We start from the raw sequence: 17665 nt of genomic DNA, 5'->3' as shown, positions 1-17665 counted from the left end.
TTTAAGTAAATCGCTTAAGTATGCGTGCGCGCATGTGTTGAATGAGTGAATGTGTCTGCATCTGTGTGTGTATTTAAGTATGAGTCAGTTGAACTTACACATCTAAAAGCAGTTCACTTTATAGTGCAGAATAAATTCTCCGTTTGTTCATAAATCATGGAGCCAATTTGTGAATTGTGTGAATTGTGAGGCCAGCTTATTGATTATATTGTACATGAAGCTACTTAGGAACCCATAGCAACGTTGAGTTAATGACTATAAAAATTTCAGGAACTTTCATTCCGAGTTGATGCAACGGGTCGGAAATTCTCATACATTGTTCTTGTGATGCTGCTAATAGTCGCCCACTGAGTTTCTCGCCGGATCTTCTCAGTGGGTCGCGTTTCCGATCCGGTGGTAGATTCTGCGAAGCACTGCTCTTGCTAGGGTCAGTGTTAGCAACTCTCCGGTTTGAGCCCCGTGAGCTCACCTACACACGTTAGGGTGAAGCTGAAATAGCCTCTCAAGGCTATCAGCATAGGTAGGAAAAAAAAAAAAAGCTGCTAATATGATAATATTTTAAAATTAGCATCGTAATATCGCATTTTACAAATGCATTTTGCGTTGCACGCAATTTAGAACATCCAGAAATTCGTTGAAGCGTGGGGTCAACGGCCTCGGTGTGAACGCGGGGAGCGTCTTCTCAATGCGTTCACTTCAGATTGCGGGTCACTTTGCTTAATCTATCAAGGGAATCTAATGTCCCATTTGCGTTAGGTTAGTAGTTAATTCACGATTTCGCTTTATTTTTTATTTCATCACAACTTGAAGTAAGTAGTTAGTATCTCAAAGTGATGCTGGTAATGCATATGATACAGCCACTCCGCAGTCTACCGAGAGGGATCACCTCACACTCCGCTTGTATCTAATGCTAATCGATTTCCAGTTTCTTGAAGGAGCCCTCGACACTATCAAAGAAATCGGCTATGGTTTTCGGTTTTCCAGGTCTTAGTGCTTCAACGATCCTCTTCTTGTTCTCCTCTCTGAAATAATCTTCGTTTGTTCGTATTTTTTCTAATGTTTCCTCTGTAAATAAATTTTGAGGTTGCATTTCTTTAATCAAGGTATAAAAACAGCGTGCGTAATCCGGCAAATAAAATTCACGCAAATAAAACACATCTCTGATGTGAATGACAATTCATGTATACGCAACATTAAAACTATATTTATAGGTATTGAATAAATTCCTGTAATCGACATATTTATTGTTACTTTTAAACTTTACTGAACAGCACAGTTATATAAAATGACTCTACAATTATTGAGATGTCCGATTTAGGCTGTGGACGATTAACATCTAAGTGCATCGTCAGTAAATTGAAAAAAAGGGTGCGTGTACTTATGTACGCGCCTAAGAAGTTATACTTTATTTTTATTAAAGTAATTTTTTTTTAATATTAAATCATTAATAATAAATATTTAACGTTCATAATTTAATAATATTTAGCATGAATTATATTAAATAATAATTTTGTCATTTATATTACTAAATAATACATACTCATAGTTAACCTCAATTGTATTGGAGCACTTAGGAAGGTTGATGAGCACAGTTTTTTCACAAATATTTTCTAATATTAAATAGTATTGATTTAAATATTCAATTTAGATCACTTCTGATTATAATTCAGACGCACGTATAAAATTCGCACTTGTATAATGAAAACAAAATGAAAACACGTGTTTTAAATGTAGAAACTCAAAGCATGTGGATAAATATTATAAATATAAATACACAGTGAACAGAGGCGGCGTGCGTGCCAACATGCGTCACTAACAGAGGTTCCGTCTCTGTTTTGTTGGTAGCATTTTTTCTTTAGTGGGCAACTTCATTTCTGTTAATTTAATGTCACGGTGCGCGCGCATCGCAAAATTTCACTCTCATCAATTTTTCATAACGCGCCTAAAGAAGTATTACTTCAAAAAAAAAAAAGACTTTGAACCCAGTGCAAATAGAAATTGGCAATGCCGTTTAAAATCAGTACTTACGTTGACACTCTGCCAAGCTCTTAAACTTGCCGCCAGCTTCCTTAGGCAAGATGTCAATATCAATGATCTGCTCCAATGTGTTGCTACCGTTTTGATGGACGATGAATTTCTGAATAAACTCTGTTTTATGGAAAGCTTTTATGAGTGTGTTCATGCGGTCCATGAACAAGGGCGTGTTTATGAAGTGCACACCATTGAATTTCGCTAATAATGCTTCCTGAAAATCATTAATGGTTTTCTTCAAAACATAACACAATGTTCGTATGAGGCATTAACTATTTAAATTAACTTACAGGGAAATAAGCTGCGAACTGTTGTAAATTCTGTATATCCAATTTGGACAATAAGCCCATTTTTATTCCTTGCAAATCGAAGATGAAGATCAGTCCTGGCCACGTTCCTTCTTCATATTGCCATAGGTCCAGTGCCATAAAGATACCCCTGGTTGGAGAAAGGCATATGAGTTCAAAGGTGTTGGGACACCTAATTAGAATTTTTTTATTGCTTATAGTCGAGCTCACAGCCCACCTGGTGTTAAGTGGTTACTGGAGCCCATAGACGTCTACAACGTTTGAAGGGTGAAGTAACCGTTGTACTGTAAAAACTAATATTTAAAGGTGGGTGCCGGCATTTACCTTGTTGATGTCTATGGGCTCCAGTGACTACTTAACAACAGATGGTCCTAGAACTCATCCACTCATCTAAGCAATAGAATATTCGGATATAAAATAATCATACTTGATACTGGTGGCAAAGTCGAAATTCTTAACGTCCGAGTCCAACATTCTTCCGTAAAATATCGTATCGCCCGCTTTGGATCTTTCCGGCAGGACTGTGACCAGCCTAAAAGAAATATACACGCTTAAAAGATGAACGCCAATTTCAAGTTAAAATTTACTTTTGTATGTAGAAATTGGCGAGCTTCCAAAGTATCAGATCTGTGTACTTAGCGCGACTTTTTTAACGTTCTCGATAGCGTAAAAGTTAACTCAATTTTGTATGCAGTTGGAACAGCGCCCCTGGCGGCAAACGTAGGCAAACGATCCCACTCCATACAAATATGAGCTAACTCTTACGCTATCGATAACGTTAAAAAACTCGCACTAAGCACAAGGATGTCTAATGTCGAAAACTAGAAAATTCTCTGTGATAGCGCTGATAAGATTAAGTCAATTAGATATTGTATTGCTGTTCACTTCTAAAACGATTTTTTAAAATTTAATTTATTATTACAGTGTATTTAAATATATTTTTTATTTGACTAATCACGATAAGCTACGATATATGTATTTGTATAATTAAGGGCTACCACCAAAACAATTGTGCTGGTAAAAACCCATTTTGGCAATGTTTGAGCTCTTTCATACATTTTCCCTCATCAAAATTTAGGCTATACATGTTTGATAAATGTATTATTTCTAATAAATCGAATAGTAATTTATCTGAATTGCTTTATCTATTTCATAAAAACCAATAGAAAAAAATATATTTTAAATTTTAGTCAATTGAACTAACTACATTAAACAATCATTTTCTATAAGTTCCCAGAAGTTCGGTTGGCCTTTTACGAATTAATTCGAGTGTCATTGAAATTTAAAAATCAATCAAGAGAGATTATCGCGACCTTAACAATTCCTCATCACATCAGCAACTTGGAAATAAAAAAAATATGCAAATCAATACTTTACATGGTCTGGAAGAATGTTTCAGTTTCCTTATCTAAGCCTCGGTCCTTGAAGAAGGATGTGAAGAGTGTCCTCAGGGTATACTGATTGTCGATCTCCTGTTTAGAAACTTGGAGGCTGCGATCGCATTTGTGATAGATCAGGATCAGATCTAGATCTGGAAGTTAAAGAAACAGTAGAGTAGGGTTATCTTTTTTATTAAACCATTCTCCTGGGTGTTTCCGCAGTAAAACCGTATCTTCTTCTCCAAATGAGGTTGTCAGACTTTAATAGTAAAAATAGTTTTTTTTATGTTTGAGAGATTACTGGTGACCCAGGGGCCTTTCCAGTTATACCAGGGCAGGTGGGCGAGCAAAGGCTCAGCCAGTAGGGGTGGGATTTGTTAAAAGCTACCCGAGCGCCTCCAAAGGAGACCTAACAACTCGAGACTAGCTGCTTCGCCAATGAATCTACTACCGGATCAGAATCACAATCCACTGAGAAGATCCGGCGAGAAACTCAGCGGGCTGATGTTTAGGTTAGGTTGCTTGTCGAACTCTCTGCCGAGTTCGACGAGTACGGTTACCGGGGTCCCTACTCCTAGAGTTAGAGCTAAAGGTGTCTAATGCAAGGGTTATTGGATCTGATGGATCCGTAAGGACGTGTATTAAAAACTATATATTGCAAATGGTATATAGAATACTAATAATACTACGAATAGAATATAGAATAATATAATTATTTTTCAATCGGTAAGCCTACCGTGGTTAAATTTCTTTCCTCTGATGATTCTTGTTTATGAAGATTAGATAGATGTCATGAGCCTTTAATTATTTATTTGTTTGTTTATGTATTTGTTTATTTTTTACATATCTATATTTGTTTCTTCGTTTATGTATTTATTTATTTAATGTCAGCTGAATTATGAATACAAACAAATACGCAATAGTTGGCACAACATCTTGGCATTATAAATGAGAATTATTGTAAAATAACGCAATGGAAATTTCTCGATCCATCCGCGTTGTAATCGTCAGTTATTAGCCAAAGTAGAGAATTCAAATGTACACCAACATTTTTAATGAAAGTTCTCAAGTATAAAGTGTCAACATACCAGTTAGGTTCTTCGGCAGATGCGGTTGAGTGTCCAACCATTGGCGTAGCTTGGCAATGTCATCTGCAGTGATACCAGTCGGCTTACTGTACTCTTCCTCCAGACTAATTCGCTTTCGCGCCGACATTTTAATCTGTAAAGTTATACGGATAAGATAGAATGTCTTATCTGTGCTGTACTAGCATTAAGCAATTACAATTCTTGCTAGTTTTCCAAAGTTCATTGTGTTCCATGAATAAGTTTTTTTCGACAACAATAGTATTTATCCTGGGAAAACGGCTTTGCGAATTGGCAACACAGCCCACATGTGTGTGTGTGAGAGAGAGAGAGAGAGAATTTATTTAATTTCACATCAAAACACAATTAACATTAAAAAACAATCAATAGGCATGGGACACCAGCGGCATCGTCTGGGTAGCCTGACGGGCCACCGTGCCTCTGACATTGCAGAGCATTCGATTCGTCTCGAAGGCTCTGTCGGCTGGGCGTCCTTGGGGTGAGCTGCGCTGCCTGGTCTAAAGTATTGACCACGGTAACCTCACCTGATCTCGGGGGACCGGACACTTGAGTGAAATGATAGAGGAGTCATATAACAGGTAGGCCTCTAAATTTCATCACTTGGGCTCGCGGTCCGCTTAGAACATTTGCGGACCAGTCCCACAGAACCCATAGGAGGTTAGAGGAATCTCATAGGAGGTTGGCACCCGGCCAGAAAAATAAAAAGGTAAATATATACAATAGGCGATTCTATCTGGAATGGATCTATCTAATTCTATCTGGATTCTATCTGGCTGGAATCGATCTCTTCTACAACAGAAATTCTGAAAATGATACAGCAGGTATGTTGCGGTGTACTATTAACAATAACTAAAGTGAACTATCACGACAGACCTAGACCAGATAGAATGTGCTTGGCGGCAAAGCAATTTTCTGTTGGTTTTTATTTCAATTTATCATTTAGTTCCCCTTATGTTAAACCGTGTAATAAAGAGGGAGTATGAACTGTTTTGAATGATTTAAAACCGTCGGTTATGGCTTCTCCTGTGCCTCCAAAGTCCATTGAACTCTCGGAAGCATGGCGGCATTTTGATGGTTAGTAATAATAAGGAAGGTCAAAAGGTCGAGTAAGCAATGATGAATAAGGAGATAGTTTAAAAAAAAACACTAACCTCGATGCTACCTCACAAACGTTTGAAATGTAAATGTTTTGTGACAAACTAAAACTCGATAATAAATGTCTACTGAAAGAAAATCATTCTCAAAGTACATAATTTAAAGTATGAAAACATTTTAAAAATAAACTGTACCCCTGACGAATTACGATTCAAATTTCAATAACCTAAATTTGTGGTTTATCAAAACGTATTCAAGAAATATTAGTATTTGAGCCAATGTTATTTAGAGTTAAAATTCGTTTGTTAGATAATGAAGCATTTTATCTTCGAAATGTATGTGATTACATTATTATATAATTACAATGTACTTAGATTAAAATCGGCACGATCGAAATTATCGTCAGTATTAGGATTATAGTAATCTATACATATAAATAAAATTGGAGTGTCTGTTTGTAATATTGAAATAGCCTCTTTTAACTACATGCATATAAATATATATACGGTACCAAAATAACATTTTTTACAATTTTTGTCTGTCTGTCTGTTTGTTCCGGCTAATCTCTGGAACGGCTGTACCGATTTTGACGGGACTTTCACTGATAGGTAGCTGATGATATAAGGAGTAACTTAGGCGACTTTTTTTAGACTATCTTCGCCCCGCGGCTTCACCCACGGTACGACATTAACCGAGGGTAATATCGCGGGACTCAGCTATCATTCAATAATAAAATTGAATGTTTTCGAAGCGAAGCGAGGGCGGGTCGCTAGTTAAAAATAAAAACAGTTCTGTAACTAAATAAAATAAAAAAAGGTTTAATTTTTCAATGCTCTAGATTCTAGATTATTGCTGTCCAATATATCTACGGTTAGTAAGTTGTTATCAATCGTAAAGGGAAACCTAAATTCATAGTATACATAATTATGTTGGCGATACGCCAGAATTTACCTCGTTTCGGTTTGAAAAGTGGGGCAGCCGTTGTAACTATACCGAGACCTTAGAACTCATATCTCAAGGTGGGTGGCGGCATTTACGTTGTAGATGTGTATGGGGTCCAGTAACCACTTAACACCAGGTGCTCGTAATATCTGTTACAATGAAAACACAATTCAATTCTATGAAACATTAACATTGCGCACACAAAGCACTCATAATTAGCCATATTGTGTTGGTTATAGCAACGTCAACTACTCAGTGGTTTTTACGGATGTTCCGTTATAACTACTGAACCATGCATCCGATTGACTTGAAACTTGGTGTCCGTGTAGAAAATACATGTATTTAATGAATAGGCTAATATTTATATGAGTGTTGGACTCCCTGATGATAATGACAATAAATAATAATGTTAATTTTAAATTCCCAACGAAGCGGGCGAGTATGACTAGTTATTCATAAATGTATTAAACATTCAGGCAAAATTAAATACAATCGTTTCCAATTTGCTAAGTGACAAAAAAAAGGCGCTCAAATGAGTTTGTTTGTTATGACTGCCGAAAATAAATAACGGGTCTGTTTAGTATTACTAGATGATGACCGAGCCTTGCTCGGTTTTTTTTTTTTGATAATGCCTTGTTGTTGTGTCTCTAAAGCGGTTAGTTGCCCTCAATTAAGAAAAATAGTATTATTATTCGCCAATAGATGTCGGGAAGAGTTGATTATTGAAAATCGTTGGAGCCGTTTCCGAGATTCAGATATATATATATATACAAGAATTGCTCATTTAAAGATATTAGATAGATTATATTGAATTGTCATCGGTCCTTGATAAGTATGCCAAACATCGAGTTAATGTGACGTTTTGAAGGGGGTCAAAATCATGTTCAAAGATTCTGTTACATACTAACATACGTGATGAAGCTAATAAAACCGTATTAATTAGGTATAATAATCAGCTTAAAGTGATATTAAATAAATCGATAATGCATTTATTAGTTTAGAAATGATGCATCGATTTCGGAGCGAAAACAGCACAATGAACTGATTGATAATCACATCGATAATTATCGAACTTAAGACATTTAATTTTCTGAATTTTAGCAAGCCCATTGACACTAAAAACCGACAAAAATAGAAGATTGTCAGTTTTTCTCTTAAATGTAACCCATACACAGAAGTGTTATCACACGGTTCGAGATATACAGAGGAAATGTTAATGTTTTTTTTCCATACCTAATCTTTGGTTGCATAAGGGTTATTCCAACTACTCACGGATCGCTAGGTAAGTTTACGGGAACCACCAGAGAGAATTTGTTAACACTAGCCCCAGTAAGAGCAATGCTTCGCAGAATTTACCTCCGGATCGGAATCGCGATCCACTGAGACGATCCGTCAAGAAACTCAATGGGCTGTGTTTATGGGCTAGTTTCACTCGTCAAACTTTTCGTCGTAATTGACGAGTTCGACGAGCACGGTGACCGAAGAATGTGTCCGGGGCATCCAACATGCTTTGGACGACGGTAGCTTTACGTTGCTCCGTCGGGCTGAATAAGTAATTAGCGGCGGCCACAATAAGAGGGTTTTCATGTCGCGCCGCTTTGTCGAAGTATCGTTCTGACACTTCCTTAAGTTACATATCGGTGCTAGATTTAGGCCGTAATGAAGATTTACATTCCTCAAATACTATGTTGTTCCGACGGCTATCCTGGAGAAACGGGATTAGATGATGTAGTGAGAGTTGATGTGTGTACGGGCCGCGTGAGCGAACACTAAGCTTGAATAGGTCGTGGTTCATTTTACAGTGCGGAGTATGTTCTCCGTTTGTTCGTAGATCATGCAGCCAATTTGTGAATTGAGTTAATTGTGAATTGTGAGACCAGCTTATTGATTGTATTGTACATGAAGCTACTTAGGAAGCCATAGCAGCGTTGAGCTAATGACTATTAAAAATATCCCGAACTTTCATTGCAACGAATCGGAAATTCTCATACATTGTTCTTGTGATGCTGCTAATATGATAATATTTTAAAATTGGCATCGTAATATAGTATGTCGCAAACGCTTTTTACAGTGCAAGCAATGAAAATCATTAAGAAAATCGGTTAAAGCATGGGGTCAATAGCCTCGTGTGAACGCGGGGAGCGTCTTCTCAATGCGTTTACTTTAGATTGCGGGTCACTTTGCTTAATCTATCAAGTGAATTTAATGTCCCATTTGCGTTAGAGTAGTAGTTATTATAATTCAAGTTTTGGCTTTATTTTTTATTTCATCACAACTTGAAGTACGTAGTTAGTGTCTACCAGTAACGCTGGCAATGCACAGGGCACAATCAATCCACAGTCTATGTAGAACAATCCCTTCACACTCCGCTTGTATCTAATGCTAATCGATTTCCAGTTTCTTGAAGGAGCCCTCGACACTATCAAAGAAATCGGCTATGGTTTTCGGTTTTCCAGTTCTTAGTGATTCAACGATCCTCTTCTTGTTCTCCTCGACGAAATAATCTTCGTTAGTTCGTATTTTTTCTAATGTTTCCTCTGTAAATAAATTTTGAGGTTGCATTTCTTTAATCAAGGTATAAAAACAGCGTGCGTACTCCGGCAAAGAAAATTCACGCAAATAAAACACATCTCTGATGTGAATGACAATTCATATATACCCAACATTAAAACTATATTTATAGGCATTGAATAAATTCCTATAATCGACATATTTATTGTTGCTTTTAAACTTTACTGAACAGCACATTTATATAAAACTAGATGATGACTAGATTTTTTTTGATAACGAAAGAAAAATAGTATTATTATTCGCCAATAGATGTCGGGAAGAGTTGATTATTGAAAACACGAATAAAACAACATTTTCTGAAAATAAATCGTAGCTAGATCGATTTATCGCCCCCGAAATCCCCTGTATACTAAATTTTATGAAAATCGTTGGAGCCGTTTCCGAGAATGAGATTATATATATATTTATATATACAAGAATTGCTCGTTTAAAGGTATTAGATAGATTATATTGAATTGTCATCGGTCCTTGATAAGTATGCCAAATATCGAGTTAATGTGATGTTTTGAAGGGAGTCAAAATCATGTTTAAAGATAGCTATACAATTATTGAGATGTCCGATTTAGGCTGTGGACGATTAACATCTAAGTACATCGTCAGTAAATTGAAAAAAAAAAATTTGGACGCTGTGCAAATAGAAATTGGCAATGCCCTTTGAAATGAGTACTTACGTTGACACTCTTCCAAGCTCTTAAACTTGCCGCCAGCTTCCTTAGGCAAGATGTCAATATCAATGATCTGCTCTAATGTGTTGCTACCGTTTTGATGGACGATAACTTTCTGCATAAACTCATTTTTGTCGAAAGCTTTTGTGAGTGCGTTCAAGCGTCCCATGAACGAGGGCGTATTTATGAAGTGCAGACCATTGAATTTGGCCAATAACGAATCCTGAAAATCGTGAATGATTTACTTTAAAACATAACGCGTTGCTCGTGTGGGTCATTAACTATTGACACGAACTTACAGAGAAATAAGCTACGAACTGTTGTATATTCCGTATATCCAATTTGGACAGTAAGCCCATTCTTATTCCTTGCAAATCGAAGATAAAGATCAGTCCTGGCCACGTTCCTTCTTCGTACTGCCATAGGTCCAGTGCCATCAAGATACCCCTGGTCGGTTAAAGGCATATGAGTTCATTCACTGGTGGTAGGACCTCTTGTGAGTCCGCACGGGTAGGTACCACCGCCCCGCGTATTTCTGCCGTGAAGCAGTAATGCGTTTCGGCTTGAAGGGCGGGGCAGCCGTTGTTACTATACTGAGACCTTAGAATTTATATCTCAAGGCGTGTGGCGCATTTACGTTGTAGATGTCTATGGGCTCCAGTAACCACTTAACACCAGGTGAGCTGTGAGCTCGTCCACACATCTATGCAATAAATAAAAAGAGTTGAAAGGTAGGTTTACATAAATTAGCATATGAATTGTGGTTCACGCAGGATACATCATTTAACAGTATTTCCTTTCAAAGGACAGAAAATTCATGGGACTAGTTTATAATAAATAAGACTTCAATTTTATAAATAAAAGTGGAAAGCTACCTCTGAGTATCCTTTACTTCAGAGACCAAATGAAAGATCTCCACGGGTATTTGATAGGTATAGTTTCATATTTTGTTCTCATAAATCCTATTGCACACTTCGACTATATTATCTCTCATCCCTGGAAGTTTAAAGTCGCGCCTAAAATTTTCAAAAAACCGTCAGCCGCAACAAATTTATATAGAATTCATCGTCTATTTTGGCCTCATAAGACCATAAATGCGTTAAGATAATGCTGCGTTAACTATAAACTCATAAAATACAAAATATAGCTACATAAATGACATGATACGTCGCGTCGTGACTGGAATTTATTTTCATGTTAAGAACACATAGAAAGTTGTTAGAATATTGTGTGACTTAATTTAAATCATTAATGTTAGCTTTCCTTATTATGAAGTTGCCGTTTAGTGTGCATAAAGTTTAAGTAATTTTTTATAAAAAAATATCTTATTTCTTATATCTGTTACCGCCGAATATCGAAGGATCTAGTAGCATCTAGAACGCTCGAGATGTACAACGCCATCTATTTTCAGATAGCGGAAATACAATACTAGAATTGTGTGGAATATTCGCGACGATTTTAGGGATTTCGTCTCGACTATAAAAGCGTTGCAGAGATGGCACGCAGTCAGTCAGTAACCGGAACTACTCGAAGCGAAACAGCGAACGGGTCACCTGAAGCGAAGCGCAAGAAGCGAATTGAGAGTTTTAAAGTGTTTGTTGAGTGTTTTAAGTGTTCTAAGTGTTGAATACAGTTTTGAATTTGTCCTTTGATGGAACTTTTTATTTATCCCGAACCCCAGCGCGTAACATATCATATAGTCTTATAGTATCTATCTTATAGTATCGATGCATCTCTGCCAGTGCAGTGGTAACTTTTCAATACCCCTAGCGATGCACCGGTGTTCGAATCCCGCAGACGGGTATCTATTTTTTCTAATGAAATACGTACCTAATAAATGTTCACGATTGACTTTCACGGTGAAGAAATAACATCGTGTAATAAAATTCAAAACCACATAGGTATAATTTACGTATTTACTGGTGGTAGGGCATCTTGCGAGCCCGCACGGGTAGGTACCACCACTTTGGCTATTTCTGCCGTGAAGCAGTAATTCGTTTCGGTTTGAAGGGTGGAGCAACCGTTGTACTGTAAAAACTGTAAAAACTCATGTTTAAAGGACCACTTAACAGATGGTCCGTGAACTCGTCCACCCATCTAAGTAATAGAATATTCAGATAGAAAATAATCATACTTGATACTGCTGGCAAAGTCGAATTTCTTAACGTCCGAGTCCAACATTCTGCCGTAATATATCGCATCGCCCGCTTTGGATCTTTCCGGCAGGACTGTGACCAGCCTAAAAGAAATATACAAGCTTAAAAGATGAACAGCGATATCGAGTTATAATTGACTTTTGTATGTAGAGATTGGCAAACTTCAAATTAACAGATAGGATGTGTACAGTCGAAAACTGGAAATTTTTCTATGATAGCGCTGATAAGATTAGGTCAATTAGATATTGCTGTTCACTTCTAAAACGATTTTTTATAATCCTAATTTATTATTAGAGTGTATTTATATAATTTTTTTAATTGACTAATCATGGTAAGCTACGATATATTCGTATAATTAAGGGATATCACCAAAACAATTGTGCTGGTAAAAACCCATTTTGGCAATATTTGAGCTCTTTCATACATTTTCCCTCAGCAAAATTTAGGCTATACATGTTTGATAAATGTATTATTTCTAATAAGTCGAATAGTAATATAACTGAATTGTTTTATATATTTCATAAAAAAACAAGAGAAAAAAATTTTTAGTTTTAGTCAATTGAAGTTTGAACAGACCTAGCTCCATTAAGCAATCAGTTTCTATAAGTTACTAGAAGCCCAGTTCGCCTTTTACATATAAAATAATTCGAGGCTCATTGAAATTTAAAAATGAACTAGATGGTGACCGAGCTTTGATCGATTTTTTTTTATAACGCCATCTTGGTTATTTGCCCTCAATTAAGAAAAATAGTATTATTATTCGCCAATAGATGTCGGGAAGAGTTGATTATTTAAAACACGAATAAAACAACATTTTCTGAAAATAAATCGTAGCTAGATCGATTTATCGCCCCTGAAATCCCCTGCATACTAAATTTTATGAAAATCGTTGAAGCCGTTTCCGAGATTCAGATTTTATATATACAAGAATTGCTCGCTTAAAAGATCAATTGAGATGTTCGCGACCTCAGCAATTCCTCATCACATCAGCATATTGGAAATAAAAAAAATTGGCAAATCAATACTTTACGTAGTCTGGAAGAATGTTTCAGTTTCCTTATTTAAGCCTCGGTCCTTGAAGAAGGATGTGAAGAGTGTCCTCAGGGTATACTGATTGTCGATCTCCTGTTTAGAAACTTGGAGGCTGCGATCGCATTTGTGATAGATCAGGATCAGATCTAGATCTGGAAGTTAAAGAAACAGTAGAGTAGTGTTATCTTTTTTATTAAACCATTCTCCTGGGTATTTCCGCAGTAAAATCGTATCTTCTTCTCCAAATGAGGTTGTCAGACTTAAATTTTTATATTTGAGAGTAAGTTGGTTGAAGTAATTTCAACATACCGGTAAGGTTCTTCGGCAGATGCGGTTGAGTGTCCAACCATTGGCGTAGCTTGGCAATGTCATCTGCAGTGATACCAGTCGGCTTACTGTACTCTTCCTCCAAACTAATTCGCTTTCGCGCCGGCATTTTAGTCTGTAAAGTTAGGTATACGGATAAGATAGATTTTCTTATCTTTGCTGTGCTAATATTAAGCCATTCATATTCTTGCTAGTTTTCCATAGTTCATTGTATTCCATGAAGAAGTTTTTTTCTACAACAATAGTATTTATCGTGGAAAAACGGCTTTGCGAATTGGCAACACAACACACATCTGTGTGTTTGAGAGAGAAAGAGAATTTACTTAATTGCACATCAAAACACAATGAACATTAAAAAACAGTGAACAGGCATGGATATTCCGGGACACCAGCGGCATCGTCTCGGTAGCCTGACGGGCCACCGTGCCGCTGACATTGCAGAGCATTCGATTCGCCTTGAAGGCTCTGTTGGCTGGGCGTCCTTGGGGTGAGCTGCGCTGCCTGGCTTAAAGTATTGACCGTGATAACCTCATCTGATCTCGGGGGATCGGACGCTTGAGTGAGATGATAGAGGAGTAATATAATAGGTAGGCCCCTAAATTTCATCACTTAGGTTCACGGTCCGCTTAGAACATTTGCGGACCAGTCCCACAGAACCCATAGGGGGTTGGAGGAATCTCATAGGAGGTTGGCATCCGGTCAGAAAAATAAAAAGGTAAATTTGTACAATAGGCGGTCCTATCGCTGGAATAGATCTCTTCTAGACAAGACAAGAAGGGGTTGTCGTACACCCTTACGGGGGCACGGAGCGGGCCTCGGGGCAAACCCCACTGCCCGGGCAGACGCTCCCTGCCACACTGGGCAGGGGTGATATGGGTGCAGGACGAGTATAAAAGGGGAGTGCTGTTCGCAGCGTATACGGCTACACTACATCGACAAAAATATATACATATACATAATACAATGGGCCTGACTGACTCCGGGAATGACGCCCGGCGGCAGGACCCTCCGGCGTCGCGGAACATACATTGGCGCGTTGCTCTGGATTCGACGAGCAACGTGCCGCCCTCGTCGCGGTCATAGGAGCGGACCTCTCGCTGCTGCGCGTCGTGGCTACGATGCTCGGCAGCGACGCGTCCTGGAAGGCGATGCTCGACTTCTGCGAGTCTACCATCTCGCAGAAGGAGGCGGCGGAGCGAGAGAGGGAGAGCTCTTCCCTTTCCGCACCGATCCGTCGCCGTCGAGCTGGGGGCCGGAGGCGGGAACACGCCCGTACGTCCCGGCCCCTGTAGGTAGCGGCCTCCCCCCGGTGAAGGTCAAGGGGCGACCTGAGGGGGTAGGGGCCGCGTGGCGCGCTACCAGCACTCTAGCGCGCTGACGCGGAGGAATACAGCGACCGGTTGGCGGTTTATCGCGTCCCGACCCGGCAGGCTGGTTCTGGTCCAGTGGGGTATTCCGGGACACCAGCGGCACCGTCTGGGCGGCCTGACGGGCTGCCGTACCGAGACGGCCGACGTTTCAGAGCCTTCGATTCGCCTCTAAGGCTCCGTCGCGCGCCCCTTCTGCGCGGGGACCTCGCAGGAGAATCGGCCCCCGGCACGAAAAAAAAAAAAAAGGACCCTCCAGCGGCGTGTTGTTCTCTGTTTGCGGTTTTTTTTTAACTAACTTTAAACTAACTACAACTAACTAAAACTACACTATACTACTATTTACAAAGCGCGGACAACAGTCAGCGAAACAACGAGGGGCCCGCAATCGGCCCCATGCCACGGCCTCACCTCTACAAAACAGAGGGAGAGCCGCGGCACTAGTTAAGGCGCTCATTTATTTACAGAAATTCTGAAAATGATACAGCAGGTATGTTGCGGTGTACTATTAACAATAACTAAAGTCAAGATAGACCTAGAACAGATAGAATGTGCTTTTGCCATTTGCCATTTGCCATTTGGTGACGCTTTTTGTTAAACCGTGTAATAAAGAGGGAGTACTAAATTCGAATTAAAACCGTCGGTTATGGCTTGTCCGGTGCCTCCAAAGCCCGTTGAACTCTCGGAAGCATCGCGGCATTTTGATGGTTAGTAATAAATAATAAGGAAGGCCAAAAGGTCGAGTAAGCAATGATGAATAAGGAGATAGTTTAAAAAAAAGACCACTTACCTCGATGCTACCTCACGAACGTGTAAAATGTAAATGTTTTGTGACAAACTAAATCTCGATAATAAATATCTACTGAACTAAAATAATTCTCAAAGTACATTTAAAGTATGAAAACATTTTAAAAATAAACTGTACGCCTGACGAATTACGATTCAAATTTCAATAACCTAAATTTGTGGATTATCAAAATGTTTTCAAGAAATATTAGTATTTGAGCTAATGTTATTTAGAGTTAAAATTCCTTTGTTAGATAACGAAGCATTTTATCTTTGAAATGTATGTGATTACATTATTATATAATTACAATGTACTTAGATTAAAATCGGCACGATCGAAATTATCGTCAGTATTAGGATTATTAGTAATTAAAAATTAAAATAGTTCTGTAACTAAATAAACTGTTTTTTTATTGCTTACATGGGTGGACGAGCTCACAGCCCATCTGGTGTTAAGTGGTTACCATGGAGCCCATAGACATCTACGACGTAAATGCGCCACCCACCTTGAGATATCAGTTCTAAGGTCTCAGTATAGTTACTATAAAGGTTTTATTTTTCGTCGCTCTAGATTATGGCTCTCCAATATACGGTTAATAAGTTGTTATCAATCATAAAGGGAAACCTAAATTCATAGTACCTATACATATGTTGGCGATACGCCAGAATTTTTCTCGTTTCGGTTTGAAAGGTGGGGTGGCAGCCGTTGTAACTATACCGAGACCATAGAACTTATATCTCAAGGCGCGTGGCGCATTTACGTTGCAGATATCTATGGGCTCCGGTAATCACTTAACACCAGGTGGGCTGTGAGCTCGTCCACCCATCTATGTAAGAAAAGAAAAAAACAACATCCGACCTATTGCCTCTGTAGACAGGCGAGCGGACGTAGTGGTAGTGAGTGGACGGTGGTGGAGATCAGGCAGGCCAGATGTACTAACAAGCTATGATTTATGTGACGCGGAAGATCTAGCTGTTGAACTTCAGCATGCCCTTTTTTGTTTTTTTTTTTCCTACCTATGCTGATAGCCTTGAGAGGCCATTTCAGCTTCACCCTAACGTGAGTAGGTGAGCTCACGGGGATCAAACCGAAGTGTTGCTAATACTGGCCCTAGCAAGAGCAATGCTTCGCAGAATCTACCACCGGATCGGAAACGCGACCCACTGAGAAGGTCCGGCGACAAAATGAGTGGGCTGTGTCTGTGGGTTATTGTGCTCAACAGGTACTTACTACATGGTAATGGCTATCGTTTGAACATGGCTAGACACCAGTAAAAACCCGTCACTTGCGACGAAGGGCTCGGCGAGTAAATTAACCCATAGACACAGCCCACCGAGTTTCTCGCCGGATCTTCTCAGTGGGTCGCGTTTCCGATGGTAGATTCTGCGAAGATTAGGTTAGCTAAGTTAGTTTTTCACGCCATCTGTTGTTATTTTTATGAAACACAATCATTACTCAATAATGTCTCTGACTTTCGCTAGATGGCAGTAAAAAAATCGTATATTTTGTCCCTTAATTTGCTTGCTACTTTATCCGACTGCAGAATGAGTAAATATTTTTTCAAGCGTGTGTACATATGTACGTCTAATACGCAATACAGCCTAAGCTTTTTGAAATATTTCAACATACCTAGATAATTTTATTTGCGAAAGTATTATAACATATTTTATATGATTTCGATAGGGTGTCCACAATTAAAAGAGAAAAAGGAAATGTCCATTGCGTTATATAATTAAAAATAGAACTTGCTAGACTATACTATAACTAGAATATAATATAACCTTGGAGCATCGGGCGTGGAACAATTTTTTTTATTTTTTATTGCTTAGTCGGATGGACGAGCTCACAGCCCACCTGTTATTAAGTGGTTACTGGAGCCCATAGATATCTACAACGTAA

At 38.6% G+C, this 17665-nt stretch overlaps 2 protein-coding genes across 2 annotated transcripts; both read right to left on the bottom strand.

Moving 5' to 3' along the window:
• Positions 1–578: 578 nt before the first annotated feature.
• Positions 579–4960, bottom strand: LOC114240528 (clavesin-1-like). Its single transcript, XM_089733704.1, has 6 exons — positions 4807–4960; positions 3717–3870; positions 2767–2871; positions 2322–2469; positions 2029–2245; positions 579–1065 (listed from the first exon to the last, which is right to left on the bottom strand). Exons 1-6 carry the CDS (start codon positions 4931–4933, stop codon positions 911–913), a joined length of 906 nt encoding a protein of 301 aa, XP_089589830.1. The 5' UTR covers positions 4934–4960; the 3' UTR covers positions 579–910.
• Positions 4961–6220: 1260 nt separating this feature from the next.
• LOC149501352 (clavesin-1-like) lies at positions 6221–15812 on the bottom strand. Its single transcript, XM_089733670.1, has 7 exons — positions 15770–15812; positions 13595–13727; positions 13284–13437; positions 12232–12336; positions 10397–10544; positions 10104–10320; positions 6221–9398 (listed from the first exon to the last, which is right to left on the bottom strand). The coding sequence occupies exons 2-7, from the start codon at positions 13719–13721 to the stop codon at positions 9244–9246; spliced, it is 906 nt and encodes a 301-aa protein (XP_089589796.1). The 5' UTR covers positions 13722–13727; positions 15770–15812; the 3' UTR covers positions 6221–9243.
• Positions 15813–17665: the final 1853 nt, after the last annotated feature.

The sequence above is a fragment of the Bombyx mandarina genome, chromosome 16 (assembly GCF_030267445.1).
Source record: "Bombyx mandarina strain Sakado chromosome 16, ASM3026744v2".
Lineage (NCBI taxonomy): Eukaryota > Metazoa > Arthropoda > Insecta > Lepidoptera > Bombycidae > Bombyx > Bombyx mandarina.
Note: the sequence above shows the minus strand (reverse complement) of the source record. Positions and strands in the feature narration are given on the sequence as shown.